General features: G+C 38.7%; 1 protein-coding gene across 1 annotated transcript; it reads left to right on the top strand.

Annotated features, from left to right (window-relative positions):
- Positions 1 to 971: 971 nt before the first annotated feature.
- LOC128356921 (PHD and RING finger domain-containing protein 1-like) lies at positions 972 to 8,511 on the top strand. The gene is made up of 7 exons (XM_053317108.1): positions 972 to 1,332; positions 2,365 to 2,436; positions 2,535 to 2,677; positions 3,746 to 3,837; positions 4,736 to 4,938; positions 8,215 to 8,308; positions 8,407 to 8,511. Exons 1-7 carry the CDS (start codon positions 1,180 to 1,182, stop codon positions 8,442 to 8,444), a joined length of 795 nt encoding a protein of 264 aa, XP_053173083.1. The 5' UTR covers positions 972 to 1,179; the 3' UTR covers positions 8,445 to 8,511.
- Positions 8,512 to 18,651: the final 10,140 nt, after the last annotated feature.

The following is an 18,651-nucleotide window of genomic DNA, read 5'->3' as shown; positions in this document are numbered from 1 at the left end:
AGTGACTAAAGGGACATCTGTATTTAAATATATAGGAAAAACATCAGTAAATAGGGTCTGAAACTGTGATAACGCACATTTGATGACCTTCAGAAAGGAAAAACAGAGGAGCGACTCTTCCTCAGGGTCAGCACAGTCTGGCAACAATTACATAGAGAGTGATATTATACTGTAGGTGGATTATAGTTCAGTGGGGTAAAAGCTGTAAGCACTGGTCTACAGTGATGTTAGGAAATAAGTGATATGTTAGATGACTCATCCTTCAGCTTATTCTAGACAAGTGGGCCCTCGCCCACTTTTGGTACATTTTGGGGTATTTTGCAGGCATGGTTTGGGTTCACTTGTCCCCTTAGAGGGAAGGATCACTGCAAATCAAGACGGAGTGATCATTTGATTTATCCTACAGATCTTTATCCTGATCTGCCTCTTCCAAGATGACAATGACCCCTTCCATATAGGGAATATGAAAATGTTTACAAGATTAAAAGATTTATTTATTGTCATTTCTCTGAGTCACTAGCTCCAGTCAGTGCAAGCAGAGTAAAATGGTGTGTGTGTGTGTGAGTGGGAGAGAGAGCGAGAGAGAGAGAGAGAGAGAGAGAGAGAGAGAGATCATATTAATTAATTTGTTGGTTAATTTTCAGCCCTCAGCTGTTAAGTGAACAAAGCGCGTGCACGCGGGACCCAGCGAGTCTGAGAACTAGTTTGATCATAACACCTTCATGTTGAAGTCTGTTCCTCTCTCTAATAATGCAGTAAAACAACAGCTCCACTCTCTATGTTTGGGGTTACTTATGGTAACCAAGTGTAGGTGGTAGAGTTATGGTTCATTTTGTGGTTAAACATCATAAAAATAAATAAACTTATTACAAAGGCTGGGCTCCTCACCGGAAGTAAACAGATGTATGTTTAGTGTCCGGCGGAAGTAGTTGTTCACCAGCTGGATGAACCCGAAGTTTTAGCAAGTAAACAATGCGAATTATCGTGATTATATAAAGTAATATACGCTGTAATATTATCTAGCTGAAGGCCTAAACATGCATGATGTTATCTTAATACCGACTTAATTAAAGCGCGTATTCAAGAAAGACTTTTACGCTAAACATTTATATTTGGCGCATTTATTTTAAAGCAGGCGTGTCTTAAAACATCAACTTCTAGTCCAGTATAATCTGTAATATGGATAATTTATCTGTGTTAAACGCGGACGGAGCAGAGCCAGATGTGGATAAATGTCACATCTGTCTGAGTCCCTTCACAGAGCAGACTGTGGCTTCTCTGAACAGCTGCCAGCATGTTTTCTGTCTTCAGTGTATCCTTCAGTGGTCCAAGGTAAACATTACTTTATCTCACAATCACATTTATTCACCAAGTAGCAAGTACAATGTGTTCAATGTGGTCCAGATGTTGACAGAAACAGTTAAAAATACATTAATATTTATCCATAAACATAACAGTACTAGTATTAGGATTATGTGCAAGCCTATAGAAAGAAAGCAGAATATAATTAGAAGTATATTGACATGATATAAAACAGTGTGCAGAACAGAAATAGGAGTATATAGACGATAAATAAAAATATATTTGTCTGCAATGAAACTATGTGTGTGTATTAATAGGATATGTCAGTCTCACTCACAGATACTTTTATCAACTTTAACACTTTAATGCTGCAAATGTGGTGTAACAATCCTACTTTGGCAATATCACATATTTGCAATGTTTTTTTTTTAATAAACCCTTCATCATTTCCTTTCCTTATCAATTAATATCTCAATTATGTGATCGGTAAATCCCAGGACCATTGCACATAGTATATATCAGATTTTCTGCACATTGCACATTTATTATTATCTGTGTGAAGGTATATTCTGTATGTAAATCTCAGGAATATTCACATGTGTATAACCTCAGGAACTTCTGCATATTGCACATTTATATATTGCAGATTTATTTACACAAAGATCCAGTTTATTGTAGCCTATGTAGTATTATATTGTAGTTATTTGATCCTATTTTGTTTTATTTATTGTTAATTCTATCTTTAGTACACTTTCACCCTTACACTGCTTCTTTTTTTTATTCTAATTTCTCCCAAGGGGGATCAATAAAGTACATCTTATCTTATTTTATCTTATCTTAAAAATGTCCAGTATGATTTCCCAAATTGGTGATTACACAGTGTTTGTTTTGTCCAAAATTACATTATACAGACAAAAAACAACAAATCCTCACATTGCAATTGAATCCAAAGACGTCAGCTTCCACATGATAACAGGATTAATTGAGCACAATATTGTCAGATTAATTGCTAACGACCTCCAAGGGAATAAAAACATGTTGTTGCTCTTTCTTGAATCTCAGACAGCAAACACTTGTCCAGTGGATCGGATCAGCTTCACCTTCATCCATCCTGGAGGCGATGCTCAAAAGAAGGTGATTATTTGCAGCGTGTGAACTAAAGGAAACATCATACCAAGCATTTTGAAAATATGTTAACAGTATCTGTGTCTGAATTGTTTGTACTGCTGCAGATCAAAGTGAGGACGCACAGAAAGGAGGAGGAGGAGGATGATGATGATGATGAAGAGGAGCGGAGCCATGCTGTTATCTGTGAGGAATGCGGACGCAGCGACCGTCGGCACCGACTGCTGGTGTGCATACACTGTGACTCAGGGTATGATAATAAGAGAGTGCAGTATGTACGGAGCTCCTGAAGTCCTGAAAAATCTTGTTCACATGTTATTATCTTGTGTGATGATGTGGAGTAAGATAACAAGTTCAGAGCACTAGATATGTATTTTTTTGCGAATGAGATCCATATCCTGTGCACATTTTATTATCTTGTTCACAGAAGATAGGGGAAAAAAATATTATCTTTCAAAACACAGTGATATTGTTATAGGGTTACAGTGATTGTTGTACTATACTCTTTTCTCTCTCTCTCTCTGTCTCTCTCTCTCTCTCTCTCTCTCTCTTATTCACTTTCTCTCCCTCACACACACACACACTCTCTCTCTCTCTCTCTCTCTCTCTCTCTCTCTCTCTCTCTCTCTCTCTCTCTCTCTCTCTCTCTCTCTCTCTCTCTCTCTTATTCACTTTCTCTCCCTCACACACACACACACTCTCTCTCTCTCTCTCTCTCTCTCTCTTATTCACTTTCTCTCCCTCACACTCTCTCTCTCTCTCTCTCTCTCTCTCTCTCTCTCTCTCTGTCTCTCTCACTTTCTCTCTCTCACTTTCTCTCACTTTCTCTCCCTCACACACTCTCTCTCTCTGTCTCTCTCTCACTTTCTCTCTCTATCTCTCTCTCTCTCTCTCTCTCTCTCTCTCTCTCTCTCTCTCTCTCTCTCTCTCTCTCACTCACTTTCTCTCCCTCACACACTCTCTCTCTCTGTCTCTCTCTCACTTTCTCTCTCTATCTCTCTCTCTCTCTCTCTCTCTCTCACACTCACTTTCTCTCCCTCACACACACACACACAGACACACACACTCTCTCTCTCTCTCTCTCTCTCTCTCTCTCTCTCTCTCTCTCTCTCTCTCTCTCTTTCAGATGTTTTTCTATTCTTATCTTTAATATTTCAGTGATTGTTGTACTATAGGAGAAAGAGTGAGTTGTGTTTGACTTCCTTCATTTTCCACTCAAACATCCTCTGTTATCAAGCTCTGGTGAAGCAGCTTAATTACAGGTACAGATTAAAGGCTTTTCATCTCAAGAACTGTGAGGTTATACTTTATGTTTCAGGTATCATATGGACTGCTTGACACCTTCATTAAGCACAAACCCAGAAGGTGACTGGGTTTGTGCTGATTGTGTTGTCACTCCTCATCATACAGGTAAAGATGTGATTTGGTGTTTTTTTACCATATTTGCTAAGTAATTATAATATAGAGAAATTCAATAAAAACCATTGAAATGTACAATTGTAACCCCCTCCCCCCTCCCCTCCTTTTGTTAGTGTAAGTCAGATGTGTCCAATCTATTCCATAAAGGGTTTATGTGAGTGCAGATTTTCTTTCCAATCAAGCAGCAGCACACCAGGCGTAACTCATTAAATCAGCTGATCTCAGTCTTCATACAGTTGTTGCTCTTGCAGTCACTCAGCCCTTAATGGAATAATTTGGACATTCCTGGTGAAAGTGCAATAAAAGCTTTGTGAAGAGAATAATATGAAAAGATAAATGTTTTTCTATCATCATATTGCACAGCCCCTAATGTTCATGTTAATATTTTATGTAAGAACGAGTTGTAGCTTTTCTTTAAAGGACCATCCTGCTGTTTTTCCATTATCTTACTCATGTACACATCATATTGACGCCATCCTGTTTCCATAATAACAGGATGCATCACAAAGTACTTGATATCTGATGTCTTCCTCTCTTCCAGGAAGCCACTGTTTTTTTGTATATGTCAGTAAAAGTATGACAGTCAACATGACAAGAGAAATAAAACTAAATCTAAATGTTCATTGTGATCATCTACAGTATAGGAATATTTCAAAATAGCTCTGTGTTTGGAAGTTAAGCATCACTACCTGTAGTCTCTCAGTGGCTGTAAAATATGGATCCTTAAATCCTAAATCAGCCATATGGGTTAGGTGGAAATGTTTAAATATCAGTGATGGTTCTGCTTCAACAGGAAATAACCATTAAAGCACCAGTATGAGGATGTGAAGGGGAACAGATTCAGATATTTTAGTTTTTCTTCTTGTCTTGTGAAATTGTTCCTGTACAGAAGGCTCAGTGGTAGAAGAATATATCAGTGATGGGGAGCTAACGGACCTGTTAGCCGACGTAGATGAGATGCCGTCTACCAGCAGTCGCCTTCGACCCTCCACCATGAATCAGCCCAGCAGCTCCACCGGACGACGACGACACAGCCAGAGGATCCAGAGCAGAGCAAGCAGCAGTCCTAACCCTCGCCCCCAAACCTCCTGGGTCAGTCCAGCATTAAATTACAGCACAGTGTGTTTATCGTGTGTTTATAGAAAAGATGGGAAACATGACATGATAAGGTTTGTGATATTCTATGATAGTCATCTTGTGCATGTGTCGGCGTTGTGGTTTTCCACCACAATGGTGTCAACCTGAGAGTACAAGATAATACAAGATAATACATCGGCCTTGTGGTTGCTTACCAGAAACTGTGTCATATACTGTACTGGCTTTTATTCAGTTTAAAGCAACATTTTAGATCTCGGTCGTGTTTAACCCGGTGAAGGATTTTAGTCATCAGACGTCTGGATCTTAAGCTGTCAGATAAACAAGCTGAGCAAACGTTGGCAGCAGCTCGGCTCACAGCTCCTCCAGATGTCCTCTGCCCACCAACCGGCCTTGGAGAAACAATGAATTTTAACACAAAACTGCTTTATTCATTGTTTTTACTGGTTTTAATCATCTATGTTCATTAGTTTTAGAGATGACAAGACCTCTGCAGATAATTTAATTCTGATTGATGAACACTGAAGGAATCATAACAGGGAAAAGCTGGTTGTTTAACAATGAAGACTACAACTCCCATGATCCCCCACTACTTCTCAATGTCATCAAACTCCCTCTTATGTTATTGTTTTTATTGAGAGAGCCTATATGGTGCCTTTAATTAATTAATAGATTATCAAAATAGTTGACAATTAATTTAAGAGTTGGCAACTAATCATGTAATTGACTAATTGTTGCAGCTCTACATTTCAAACTAATCTTTAAATGCTATAATTATATGCAACCTGTATCCAATCAATAGATAACAGGAACAGGTTGTTATGACGAGTTGTTTCACCACGTCGGAAATAAAATGTGTTTATAGTTTCGAACACTTCACTCAAGCCGGAGAGAAGAGGGGGGCAGAGGAGGTGCAATACCATTTAAATACACAGATAACAGCACATATTTTCAGACTGTCTCTCTCCGCGTCGGCAGTCATCGTGTTGCACTCGACTGTTCACACGCAGAAAATGACAGAAATAGTGACAAAAGAGAACCAGAGAGAAAAGTTCAAATCATGACTCCTCTCTCACCTCCGCACAGCTGCTCCAATCAATGTGTGAAGTGGGTGTGAATGTCGAGAGGTGTGTAACGCCTGTGTGATATTTGTTAAATGTCTGGGATTCCCAACCAGTCAATCTGAACTATAGAGGCCTTTCGGATGAGAGCGAAAGGCCTGAACTCAGCCCTCCTTTATATACCAAGACCTTTTTAACTGAGAGTCTTTGCATCAGTACAAACTACAAGACAAATAAAATGAAAAATATGAGCTTTGGATTCATATTAACTTGTACTATGGAAATTTCTCATTGACATAATAACAAAATAATTCAATCAGACGTCAAGGAGAAAAGATTGTGAGTCTTAAGTCTTGTGGTTTCTTTGATTTTCATACTTCAAACCTGTCACCATGTGGGGCAGAGCTGCAGCGTTTAACTGAACTTCCTGCCGTGCTGAGTGCTTTTCCTGAATGTGTACTCTTCAGCAGTGGTGCCCAAATACTTTCCGACCAGATCAATTAACTGTCTGACTGTCTGCAGACACGTTCGTATCATCTTTGGCTGCATGTAGGTCGAACGGGGCATCTGCTGGTGTTTGTGGTTACTGTCTGATGAAGAGACGCTTCTCTGCCCTCCTCGTTGGTTACAGCTGCTGCTTTTACTTGTTTAACACCAGTTTATAATGGCTTCTCATATACAGCACCTGGTCTTTACACTGGCGTCAAGTCAAGAGGCCTTAAGTTTGCTGGATCCATTGAGGTTCTTCTTCTTAAGCTGTTAGAGTGCTGCTCTTCAGGTGGCTCGCAGTGATAAACACACTTTACCTGACGAAGCATCTGTGAGCTCGAGTAGTGAAGACGAGGCTTTGTTTACTCACTCAAGGACATCCATGTGTGTTTTTCCGTGGATCGTCTCCACTCCTTTAGCAACAAATGAAGTTATAAAACATTCCTTCTGTTTTTATGCAAATGAAAAGACTCTTATTAATTCAGGGGTATTGAACATTTCTTTTTGTTCATGTTGAAATATTCAGTCTTTAAATAAAACGGATAACAGTCAATTTACTATAATAATAATAATAATAGTTATTATAATAAACATTGTTTAAATATCAAAGTCATGTATTATTCATTTCATTATGCTCGGTTCAGATCTTTATTGTCCCACAATAGAAAACAGCAGCATAAGAAACATAAATACATTAAGATTTTAAAAGTGCCTGTACTGAACTTACAATAGAGAAACAATCAAAACAATCAAAAGTTAATGTAGTAAAAGGAAAGAAGAATTACTATTATTATTAGAAATAGGGGTAAATAAGGCTTCACACAGGAACACCATCACATGCCAAATTATAATCTGTCAGTTAATAATATATATTTTATTTATAAAGCTCTTTTAAAAAGGCGCTCAAAGCTCGCCTCACGTAGTTAAACAAATTTGCAAAAAGACGTCAACACAACAACAACAACAACAGAGCAGCAGGAAAGACAGTGTATTATAATAATAAATAAATTTAAAGCAAATCATTATTTTATGCTACACTCTCATATTGTATGCTCTATTTTTAGTTGAGCTTTTTGTTTTCTTTCTCTTTTTATTTTTCTGTACTTTATTTTTTTAATTGGGTTCTCTTATTTTAATGTTTCCAATTTGTACTGTTTAATATTTTGATTTTATGTTAAAGCACATTGAGTTGCCCCTGTGTCTGAAATGTGCTCTATAAATAAAGCTGCCATGCCTTATAAGTAGAACACAAAAAGCAGTAAAGGAGAGTAAAATATATATATTTTTAAAAGACATTTTCATATCGGGCATCGGACAAATTGATGAAAGAGGGAAAAGTCCAGAGAGACAGGTGAGCAGGTGCAGATTTTTATCCAGGTTTCATAAAACAGAAGCTCCAAAAATCATCATGACATCCACAACGATCTGACGAGGGAGCAAAGCATCTGAGCCCGTATATGAAGAGAGTTTGCTGAGGAGGGACTGAGGTGCAAAGTGAGGATGGAGAAAGAAGGGAAAGTCTGAGGGGCATCTGATGGACAGCGTGAGGACGGCAGGTGTGGGGAGTTTAAGGAAAGTACACAGCGTGGGAGAAATGAGCGTCGGCTGCAGACAGAGAGCAGTGCAGAGGGGACGAGAAGGACTATAAGCAGAGCAGACTTTCCATAACTTTGTTTTTTGTAACTATGAATCATCATCTGTTTTTTTCCTTCTTATTTCTCAGCACGTGCCTAAATACTTGATACGAGCATCAAAGCCTGCAGTCACAACAGATGAACCGCTTCCACACAGCGACACCGGCAGCAGTGCGTCAGATAGTAAGTTATCATCACCTGTCAGCTCGCTTCCTCACAGCTTCAGGAGTCTGAACAGGCTTTGATGTTTAACCTCGTCTGTTTTTTTGTGTGTTTCACAGATTTAAAGATGAGAAAAAGAAGGAAGCGTGCAACTTGAGCTGCTGGATTACAGTTTATATCGTCAGCAGCTGAACGTGCCACTACCAGAAACGACCACACGGTGGCAGTATTGCGTTATGAGTTGGGAGTTGAGGAACTGAACATGAACCAGGTTTTATGTTTCTTTTAAAAGTGATATTGTTTAATATTCTTTGTAAAAAGCTCTTGAATGTTTCTGTTTTTACTTTTGTAAGACGGTAAGGCTGAAAATAATCTAGATTTTTCTTATTATCAACAAATCAGTTAGTCTGTCCATCAAAGTGACAAAAATGGGTCAAATTATATAAAAGGGTGAAGGTGGAACAATTTCCAGTCCAAGAGATTAAATGTGAAGGAACTGAACTTAAACAAGGTGCTTTTTTAGTTTCTTTGAACACTGACATTGAAACGGTAAGGCTGCTTTTCTTATTGTCAACAAATCAGTTCAGTCAATCCTGAAAATCTTTGAAAAGTGTCTAAAATCTAAAAAAAATGGGTCAAAAATATAAAAAGGGTTTCTAAAAATGACTTCTAAGCAGTTATTTGTGTGAAGGTGGAACATTGTGATTAGAGCATTAGTTTCAGCCTTGGATTAATACATTTGGTTATGGTGAGTCTTTCCTGCAGCAGGATGGTGTTTATGGGATTGACTCAAAATAACCTACAGTTACCGTCTTCAGTGTAATGAAGGGACGTGTCAGCCGGTGCAACAGTGTGACTCACCGCTGTGTTTTTAATAGTTTTTGAACAACAATAAAGCTCCACAGCACAGAGGGATAAGATGCATCTGGCTTCAGATACAAACACTTGTCAGGAGGAACAATTGTGTTATTGGTTTCGGTCTTTTCGTTGGATTTGTTGATAAGAACAGGAGAGACTATCATTAGCTATCATTAGCCTGTTTTACTTTTAGTTGTCACATAATTTATGTAAATAAAGTATTAATTTCTGTTCTTTTTGTCACTGTTTTTCTGTATGTCTCCATCTCTCTGCTGGTTGACTTACTACAGAAAACATGAGGTATCAGAAAAGGCCATTTAAACACAGTCAACACATTAAATCATCATTATTTCTAAGTATCAGTATTTGAGTCATATAATCAGAGGTACATTTCACTTCAACTAAAATTTACAAAAATAATGTGGTTTCTCATAATATCCTTGCCCCTGTTCTGCCACATGTACACTTTTCTTTTCTTTTAACTCTCCTGTTGTCCTCTAGTAGTCAAGGAAGGAATGGGGGGAGGAAGAAGCAAGGAAAGGAGGGAGGAAGGAAGGAAGGAAGGAAAGGAGTGAGAAAGAAGGAAGGGAGGAAAGAAAAGAAGGGAGGGAGGAAGGAAAGGAAGGAAGGAAGGACGAAGGAAAGAAGGAAGGAGGAAGGAGGGAGGGAGGAAAGAATAAAGGAGCGAGGGAGGGAGAAAGGAAAAGAGACAGAGGAAAGAAGGAAGGTAATGGGGAGGAAAGAAAGAGAAGGAAGGAGGGAAGGAAAGAAGAAAGGGAGGAAAGAGGGGAAGGGAGGAAGGAGGGAAGGACAGAGGAAAGAAAGAAGGAAGGGAGGAAAGAAGGAACAGTCAGGACGACACAAAGGTTAAAGAGCTTCACAAATTGTAATTTTTTTCAGACGTGATACGTTCATTTAGGACAGGTATATTGCTGTTTTTTTTCATCAAAAACTGCCTCACAGGTTATTTTTTGGCAGTTTTAAGAGATGTTATACAAAACTCCAACCTGTATGGATTCACAATATATCTTAAAAGGTGTCAGAAGCATTTTAGTGTTTCAAATGTTAAAACATTGTGTAACATTGGCTGGAGACATTGGCTGGACAGACTTTTTCTCTGGTTGGCATAGTAACTGGTGAATGGCTCAACACATGCTTTTAATTCATATTTTCTGAATTTGATTTATTCAATTCAAACAGAACAGTTACAATATGTTTTATATTTACATGGAGAAATGTGGCAGTTTTTGTGTTAAGTGACTTCAGTGAGGCAAAGAACAAACACATTTCACTTAGAGGGGAAACATAGCCAATAACTGTCCTTTAGGGGGGAAACTAATGTGTTCAAATAGAGACACAAGGATCCAAGTAGAGCCAAAAAACAAAATAGTAAAATAAACAGTATTACCTAAAGTACCAGTGTGGAAGCTTTAAGATTTATTGGCAGAAATGTAATCTAATATTCATAAGTGTGTTTTAATCAGCGTATAATCACCTGAAAGCAAACCACTATAGCTTCTCCTACACCAGGGATGTCTAAATTATTACACAAAGGATCATGTGGCTGCCAGTTTTCCAACCGAGCAGACCAGGCTTGACTCATTTAATCAACTGATCTCAGTCTTCAAACAATTGATTGGTCAAATCATGTGGTCTTGATTGGTTGGAACAAAAACCTGCAGACACACGGCCCTTTATGCAAAAAACAGGGTGTTTAGAGGAGAGGTATTGACTTGATTACAATCTACCTCTACACCACTAGATGGCACTAAATCCTACACTGTGGTCCTTTAATTGCAACATTCGGTTGGACCTCTGAAACTAGACCATATACATACATGCATATCAATATAACAGATTAGACAGGACGTTCCCATCTGACCCGTAGTCCTTTTTAGTACACGTAACATGATGTAGGTGGACGTTGGCTATAGATTGCATGTGAGGCAGTGATGGTGTCATTGAATCAAAGAGCAGCTTTTATATACTCATCTGCAGGTTTCTCTCATCCTGCCTCTCAGCAGCACTGAGCCATCGCCTAGCAACACCAGCCTCTGTGATTTCTCAGGCTCCCGTCCAGCCGTACCCAAGAGGAGGCTGCCTCAGACAGACACACTCAGATCTGTTGTTTCCGGTCTTTTGATATTAAATCCGCCCTTTGATGTAAAAAAGCATCACATGTTCAGGCAGCGAAATCAAAACTAGTTTGTGGAAGATGCAAGAAAAGAGGAATGTGAGGTCAAGAAATCATGCGTCTAGCCATTAGTGGGATTCCTGATATTATAGTAAAGTTATTTTAGTGTGTATATATATATATACTGTATCCATCCTCAGTTGATGTTTGTGTGTGAGTGTGTGTGTGGTTATCAGTGTGATTCGGGGGGGAGGCGGGGACTGAACAAGCCCGCAGCTCATCTTGCCCTACTTTCCCCTAAAAACAATGTGCGCAGAAAAACAAATGTTCACCTTCATTGGTCAGACATGTTTGCTGAGCAGAACTGTTGAAATGAACAAAATGTCCTGACTGAGACACCGTAAAAGTCTCTTGTTTGTTGGTTTAACCTTATTTAACAATCTCTTTAGGGTTATAGGAGAGCAGCTCCTCACATTATTTGACATTTGCTTCCTTACTAGCAGCTAGTATTTATATTAAGTGTATATATTTAAGTATTTAAGTGTTGAGCACTTCTGACAGCTTGTTTTTTATTATTTAAGAACTGTGAGGTTTATTATTTTATGACTGATACAAAAAAATCACTTTCACATTAAATTTATTTATCCAAAGCATTTCGATATTAAATAAATGTTTAATGAGTGATGTAATTGTTTTAAATAGTTGAGTTGTTATTCATCTTGCGTCTCTCACTTTCCGTTTTGTTGAGTTGACTGTTGTAAATTAATGATGCGTGTTTTTGTGCAGCTATGTGACGATCTCCCTTGTGAAAGAGATAATATGGCTCAAGAGATGTCCTGTTAATAAATAAATAAATATAATAATAAAAAGAAAACATAAATTCATAACGATTTTTCTTATTTCAAATTTCAAGGTTTTTAAATTTACTTTTTTAAAACCTGCAGTTCAGAACTTTTATATATAAATGAACTGACTTACATTCAAGCCCTCGTCAAACAAGTTCATATAATGCTGATTAAGCCTGTCATCAGCAGACATTTCACACAATATAGTTTTTAATTCCCACTCTAGTTGTTTGATCGCCCACCCAGAGCCAAACCGGCTGACTTCCGCTTAGCCTTCTGCCAGCTTTAATGAGGATAAAATAATTTAATCACGCAGCTCTTATTGGCTTTCTAAATGTAATCTGACCGAATGGATCAAATTCTAACAATGAACAGAGTCTTTTTGCGGGGGTTGTGTGACCCTCAAAACTATTTATCCACTGTTTCACAGCTGGAAAGTAGCAATGAAGTAGACTACTGGAGCATGTGTGACACTACAGTAGCTTTAAACAGCGAGGTGATAATAGAAAGAGACTTCATGTCATAATATAGACATCCTCGGTTCGGCTGTCTTCTCCATTAATGCTGAGCTAAAGTGTAAAAACAATAGTTTGACGTTTTGGGAACTTCACTTATTCACCTTTTGTTTTCAGAGATGAGAAGATTGATGTTTCTCTTCAGGCTTGGATGAACACATTGTTCTTTTTGTGGCTACAGTTCAGCCAAATATCTTATTTTTCTGAAGAGGCCAGCTGCATCTCCGCTGTAATGATGTCAGTCTCACTCCCAGCAGTCCACCCCTGCGACCGTGCTCGACCTTGTTCCACCATTCATTGAATCCTGACATCCTCACATCTGGGGTGGATGGAGATTTGGACTGCTTTTGGGCATCTGAATATTTGATACTACTCTCGCTGACACAGCTTCCTGAAAAGTACTTTCCTTTGTTTCTGTTCCAGCTGTTCCAGTGCTGACCCAGTACTCACCCTATCCAGTCTTTATGGGATCCTGTCACTGTTTCCCTCGCAGGAATCACGGACGGGAACAGCAGCCGTTTACAGAGCCTTGCAGTGGATAAGGAGCTGAAGGGTTTTAAGCCTGTGACTCTTTAAGCAATTAAGCTCACCCTAACATGATTAACACACAATGGAGCCAAGGTCAAAAATACCTCTAATGACTCGCTGCTCCAGAGGAAGTCTGATACTAATCACTCCCTCCAGGAAACTGGGATTTTACGATCACAATGATTAACGCAAACACAAGACATCTTCACCGTATTTGCAAAATACCACAACTTTCCCTCATTAAATTCTGCATGATTTTGATCAATTGCCACATTTCAGACACTCCAGTTTTATTATTTAGCCTACAAACATGAAAGGTGTTGATCTTCTCATCTCACAGCAAAGAAATGAAATGTTTTTTTCACAAAATGTCAAATTAGCTCTTTAATTCCCTGAAGATGTTGCTCTTTAGCTAACTCAATAAAACCTTTAGTCCATGCGTTTGCAAAATTCTTTCATGAGTCTCTGGAGGTTTCACATGCCCCACATTCATCATCTGTATATTAGGACCATGTCAGCAGCTAAAGCAGCTACAGCTAAAGTAAACGCATGAAAATCCCCTGAAGTTGTTTTTGCTGCAGCAGCAGTATCACACCCAGGAGTGATGCTTCGAGCTGCAGAGGCAGAAAAGCACTCTGGCTGAGACATTAGCTACATGCGCTAATCTGCATTGGCAGACCTGCTAAATAAATCAGCACTGATGTTAGCATGACTGCAAACAGCTTCTGGTAATGAGTGTTTCAAACTTACGAAGGTCATCTGTCAGGGGCGTTTGGATGTGACCCAATGTGCAGAATGAGAACATAATTTATAGAAGTATGTATTAGTTCAGTGGTTGACTTTTGACCTGGTAGCGTGGCCTGGTTATTAACAGTTCAATACATGAGAGATTGTTCAAATTGTTTCATTTTTTAGAGGTAAAATTGTTCAGTAATGTAAAGAAAAAAGCAAATATTAGAGAAGCGTCAGAAAAAAAACATTATTAGGTGCAACAGAAGTTGTTTTTTTTCCATTCCTATCCTTGTTTAAGTCTTGTGAGCATAATTGTCTTGTAATCTTTTGTGGATAATCACTGTTAATGTAATAACTGTAATTACTATTAGTAATTACACACATTCAGTATAGAATCAGTGAAGAGTGGATCTCATAAACTGTGCACACTGGGCAAATCCTTCCACAGTTTAGTTAACAGAAGTAAATGTTTCCTGCTGTGTTCTGCAGTACTCTGTATTTAACCTCCTTTTTGGACAGTGTGATGGTTTGATTGAACACATACTTGAAGAAAACAAAACAAAAACTAGATATTACTATTAACAATGAGCAGAAAATCAGCACTTTCTTGCAGGCATGCAACACATTTCCTCTAAATTGATCCCCATTAATCTCTACTAAATTAATACAGTATGGTGTCTTTTCTGATGCTTTAAATCCTTCACCAGTCCTTTACATCTTCTAAATAAGAAGACATTAATACCTAAAGACTTCAATGTTTTTGTCACTGTTCTACGCTGAACAAAAAAGGCTTCAGAGCTCTGTCAAAAACAGACAGTATCATACTAATACTATAATACTATGATCGTGTCAGTATTTCATTATGCCTCTTGCTGCCTCTCAGGTACACGCACAACACACACACACACACACACACACACACACACACACACACACACACACATACACCAGTGTGAACAGAGTAGTCTTACTGCAAGAAAATTCATTTAGAATAGATTTGGGAATACATTTTGGCATATGCATGCATAATACAGAACATTCATGCAGCATCTGCACATGCCTCATTGGTAGCGGCTTGTATAGCCTTGCACCTGCAGTCAGAAGGGATAACATTACAAGCTGTGTGCTCAGCAGCGCGACTCGCAGCTCCTCTCCAGCAGACCAAAGAAGGGAGCAAAAGTAGGTCACCCTCCCAGAGACCCACACATGTCTCCCAGTGATTCCACGCTGCGGTGCTGCTCATGTCTGCCATGAGAGGGCCTCAAAAATGGGAGTCGACAGCCGCCTTCCTCTCGGTTTTCCTGCACAGAGGCAGGAAAGCTTCATCTTTGCTCCTGGTAGATTACGCACAGTGTCGGAAACAAAAGATCAGCAGCAGGAGGCGGTTCATGAACAGTCCAGTACTTATATGATAGCTGGGCTGTCTCCTCTGTAAACCCTCTCCCTGTGAAGCAAACCAACTTCATTCATCCCATGACTCATAAATGTGCCTGATAAAACCTCACTGATTGCCTTCCCATATTTTAAAGAGTAAGCTGGCATGTGTCCATAGATCCACATTTAAACTGAAAGAGATGTCGGTCACTGCAAATGCTCCTCCTGTCCATACTGGCCCGAAAGTAATCCATCTCCTATTGAGATTCATACTGTAAGTAAGCAACAGTGAACAAAGAGACGTCGTCCTAAAAGAAAAATCTGTGTAAGTCACTTCAGCAATACGTAATATATTCCAGACTAAACAATACTCCTGAGATAAACATGCTCGTACACATCACAGTCTATTAGATCAGCTTGCTAGGTTGCAGAGGTGGCAAAAGTACTCACATTCTGTACTCAAGTAGAAGTAGTCTACTTACATAATTCAGTCAGTACCACTAAAAGTACCCAACCCTATATATATAAGATAAGATAAGATATATTTTAATGTCCCGTCAGAGAAATGTGTCTTGTGCATACATAAATTATACATTAAACATACATACAAATATATATAAACAAGAACCATGAATAAATTAAATACAGCAGCAGAGACAGTGATCATACAACAGTACCCAAGGATAATAAAGTGTAAGTAGTAACACCAAACAATCAGAGTCTTCAAAGGTTGTTTGGTGTCCGAAAAGAAATAATGTATTTATGTCATGTGAATGTCATGTCTTCTTTTTATAGTCACTAAGGTTGAAACAAGTAAGGAGCCTGTTTTGACAATGTAAGGAGTAGAAAGTACACTTATATGTGTGTTCAAATGTATGGAGTAAAAATAAAATGTTGTCAGAAAAAGAAATACTCAAGTAAAGTACAGACACCTGGAAAATCTGAGCACCATAACAACAGTGAATTGTGATCTGATTAGCTCTGATTTTGTCACTTCATATACCTTTTACCCCCTATTTGGTAAATGGACTGTATACTTCGCTGGGGGATTGAACTGCTGATCTTCCGATTAGTGGACCACCACTCAACCTCCTGAACCACAACCACAGCCGTTCATATCACTACCAAACTATTCAGCCTTGTAACTAGGTGGGTTTCTCTCTCTGACAGTCCTTCAAATGGTATAGAGTCTCTTTTCTCAGTCTTTTATTTCAGAGGTCCATGAGTTCATTTCCATCACTGAGGCCGCAGTAGTCGTTCAGAGCTATTTCTCTGGTGGACACTGTCCTCTGTGTGTCTTCTCTGTGAGTCCACACATTCTGCTGGATTCCCACATGTCATCCTTGTTGTGTGTATCATCCAATTATCTCATGTCAGCAGCTGGGTTTGTATCCTGTTTCTCATCAGCTCTGCGGAGCAAGTGGTGTCTGTTTGACACATCAGATGTGCATTCCTCTGCTGTGGGATTCGGTGTTGGTGGACCTTGGTGTGCTTTGGATGACCAAGAGAGTCGTCCTTTGGGAAACTCTGATCCTACTCATCAGTGTCTGTGTTTGCTGGGTGCGTTAAGTTACGAGTCCCTGTATGATTCTGTTACTGTATCTTGTCCTTACTTGCTCTTTGCTCTGGAGGGGTTTTGTGTTTTCAGCTAAAAGGAGAAACAGATTTCTATGGAGGACTTTTGTCTTACAGTATCTTCTCCACTCTGCGGTTAGACTTCGGACATTGGGTTCCCATCCCCTTTATGTGATGATGTAGACTTGCCCTTCCCAGTATGACCAGAGGTTGCCTGGCCCTCCTTTCTTCATCGTATGCTTCACTAAGACTCAGCTTCCCACCTGTAACTCTGGACCATAGATCAGTTAGTCATATTGTGTTTTTTCCTCCCTCAGCTGACTTGCATGAACGTTTAGATGCTATATCATTGGCTTCTTTCATCCTCTTTCTATATATCTCATGTTTACCATGTATAATGTTTATCCTATTTACCATGCCATGTACTTAAGTGTGCTGACATGCTAAGATTTGCTGATAAACACTAAACACAAGGTACTGCAAAGCTGAGCATGATGGGAATGTCATACCCTTTGCAGCTATCTGAGATAAACTAAACTACTGACAAATCTGATGATGATTGTGCTAGATAAAACATAAAGAGATTACCAGTTATTATAATTCATCCTAAAGGGGACATTGATGTCTGTACCAAATGCCATGGTAATCCATCCATGAACTGCCATGAACTTTCAGGAGGAATGGTCAGGAGGTCACCAAAAGTCAGTAGTCTTAATTCTCTGAGGATCAGCAATTCATCAGATAGATGTTGAGATATTTCAGTCTGGACCAAAGATGATGTGGCTAAAAAACAGAACATATTAAACGTGCAGTATGTAGAATTTAGTGACTTTAATGGCAGCTAGTGGAGCAGACTCAGCAGAAATTGAATATAATCTTCAGAAGTATGTTTTCATTAGTGTATAATCACCTCAAAATAGGAATAATCATGTTTTTGCTGCTTTTAAATGAATTAATTTGGTTGCAATCTGCAGCCTCACCACTAGATGCCACTAAATTTTACACACAGGTCCTTTAACTCCACAAGCTACTGCACAATCGATCATATCTACATGATATCGTTGGCATTTGGTCATGTCAGTGAATGATGGCGGTATTGTCAAGACACCTTCACTGAGTGAATGAGATCATACCCATTCATGGCCTGAGTTGTAGCCCTTTTCTTTTCTTTTTTTAAGTCGAGGATATGAAGGGACAATGGTGCTCTATTAAAACCTGCAGTGAAATCCCAAGCAGGCGCTCATTCTTCAAGCTTTCCCTTTCCTATGAATTAATAATAGCCCTGCTGGGGAAATGGATGCATTTAAGAGCCCTCATTTAACAGCTGTATTGGAAAGTGGTAGAATAATTGTAAAGGATGTGTTAAAAAGCTATTACATTCAATGAGTCAGATGTTTTCCCAGTAAATACATTTCACATATCATATGGTAACAAAGGTGTGGAGAAAGATGACAGGGATAAATCTGACTGTTAGGATTCAAGAGTAGTGACTGAAGCTATCATGAGTGTTATTCACACTCTGGAGAGTATAAAAATGACTTCATTTCACTTTTATGATGAATATGGAGCTGAAACATCTAAGACATAGTGAAGAGATGAAGATTTGACAGATAATCAATGTCAGCTGTACATAGTTTAATTATTTTTCTGTCTTTATTTATAGAAAATTCAAAGATTCAGATTAAGATATATTTCAACCTGGTGAATTAAAAATTTAATGTTTTGTTTTTGCTGTTTTTTTATTTGAAAATCAATGAAACATGTGAGTATGACTTTAATCTTTGGTGCAGTTGTATCTTTCAA

Source organism: Scomber japonicus, chromosome 4, assembly GCF_027409825.1.
Source record: "Scomber japonicus isolate fScoJap1 chromosome 4, fScoJap1.pri, whole genome shotgun sequence".
Taxonomy (NCBI): Eukaryota; Metazoa; Chordata; class Actinopteri; order Scombriformes; family Scombridae; genus Scomber; species Scomber japonicus.
The sequence above is the reverse complement of the archived record's forward strand: the minus strand, read 5'-3'. Positions and strand labels throughout refer to the sequence as shown.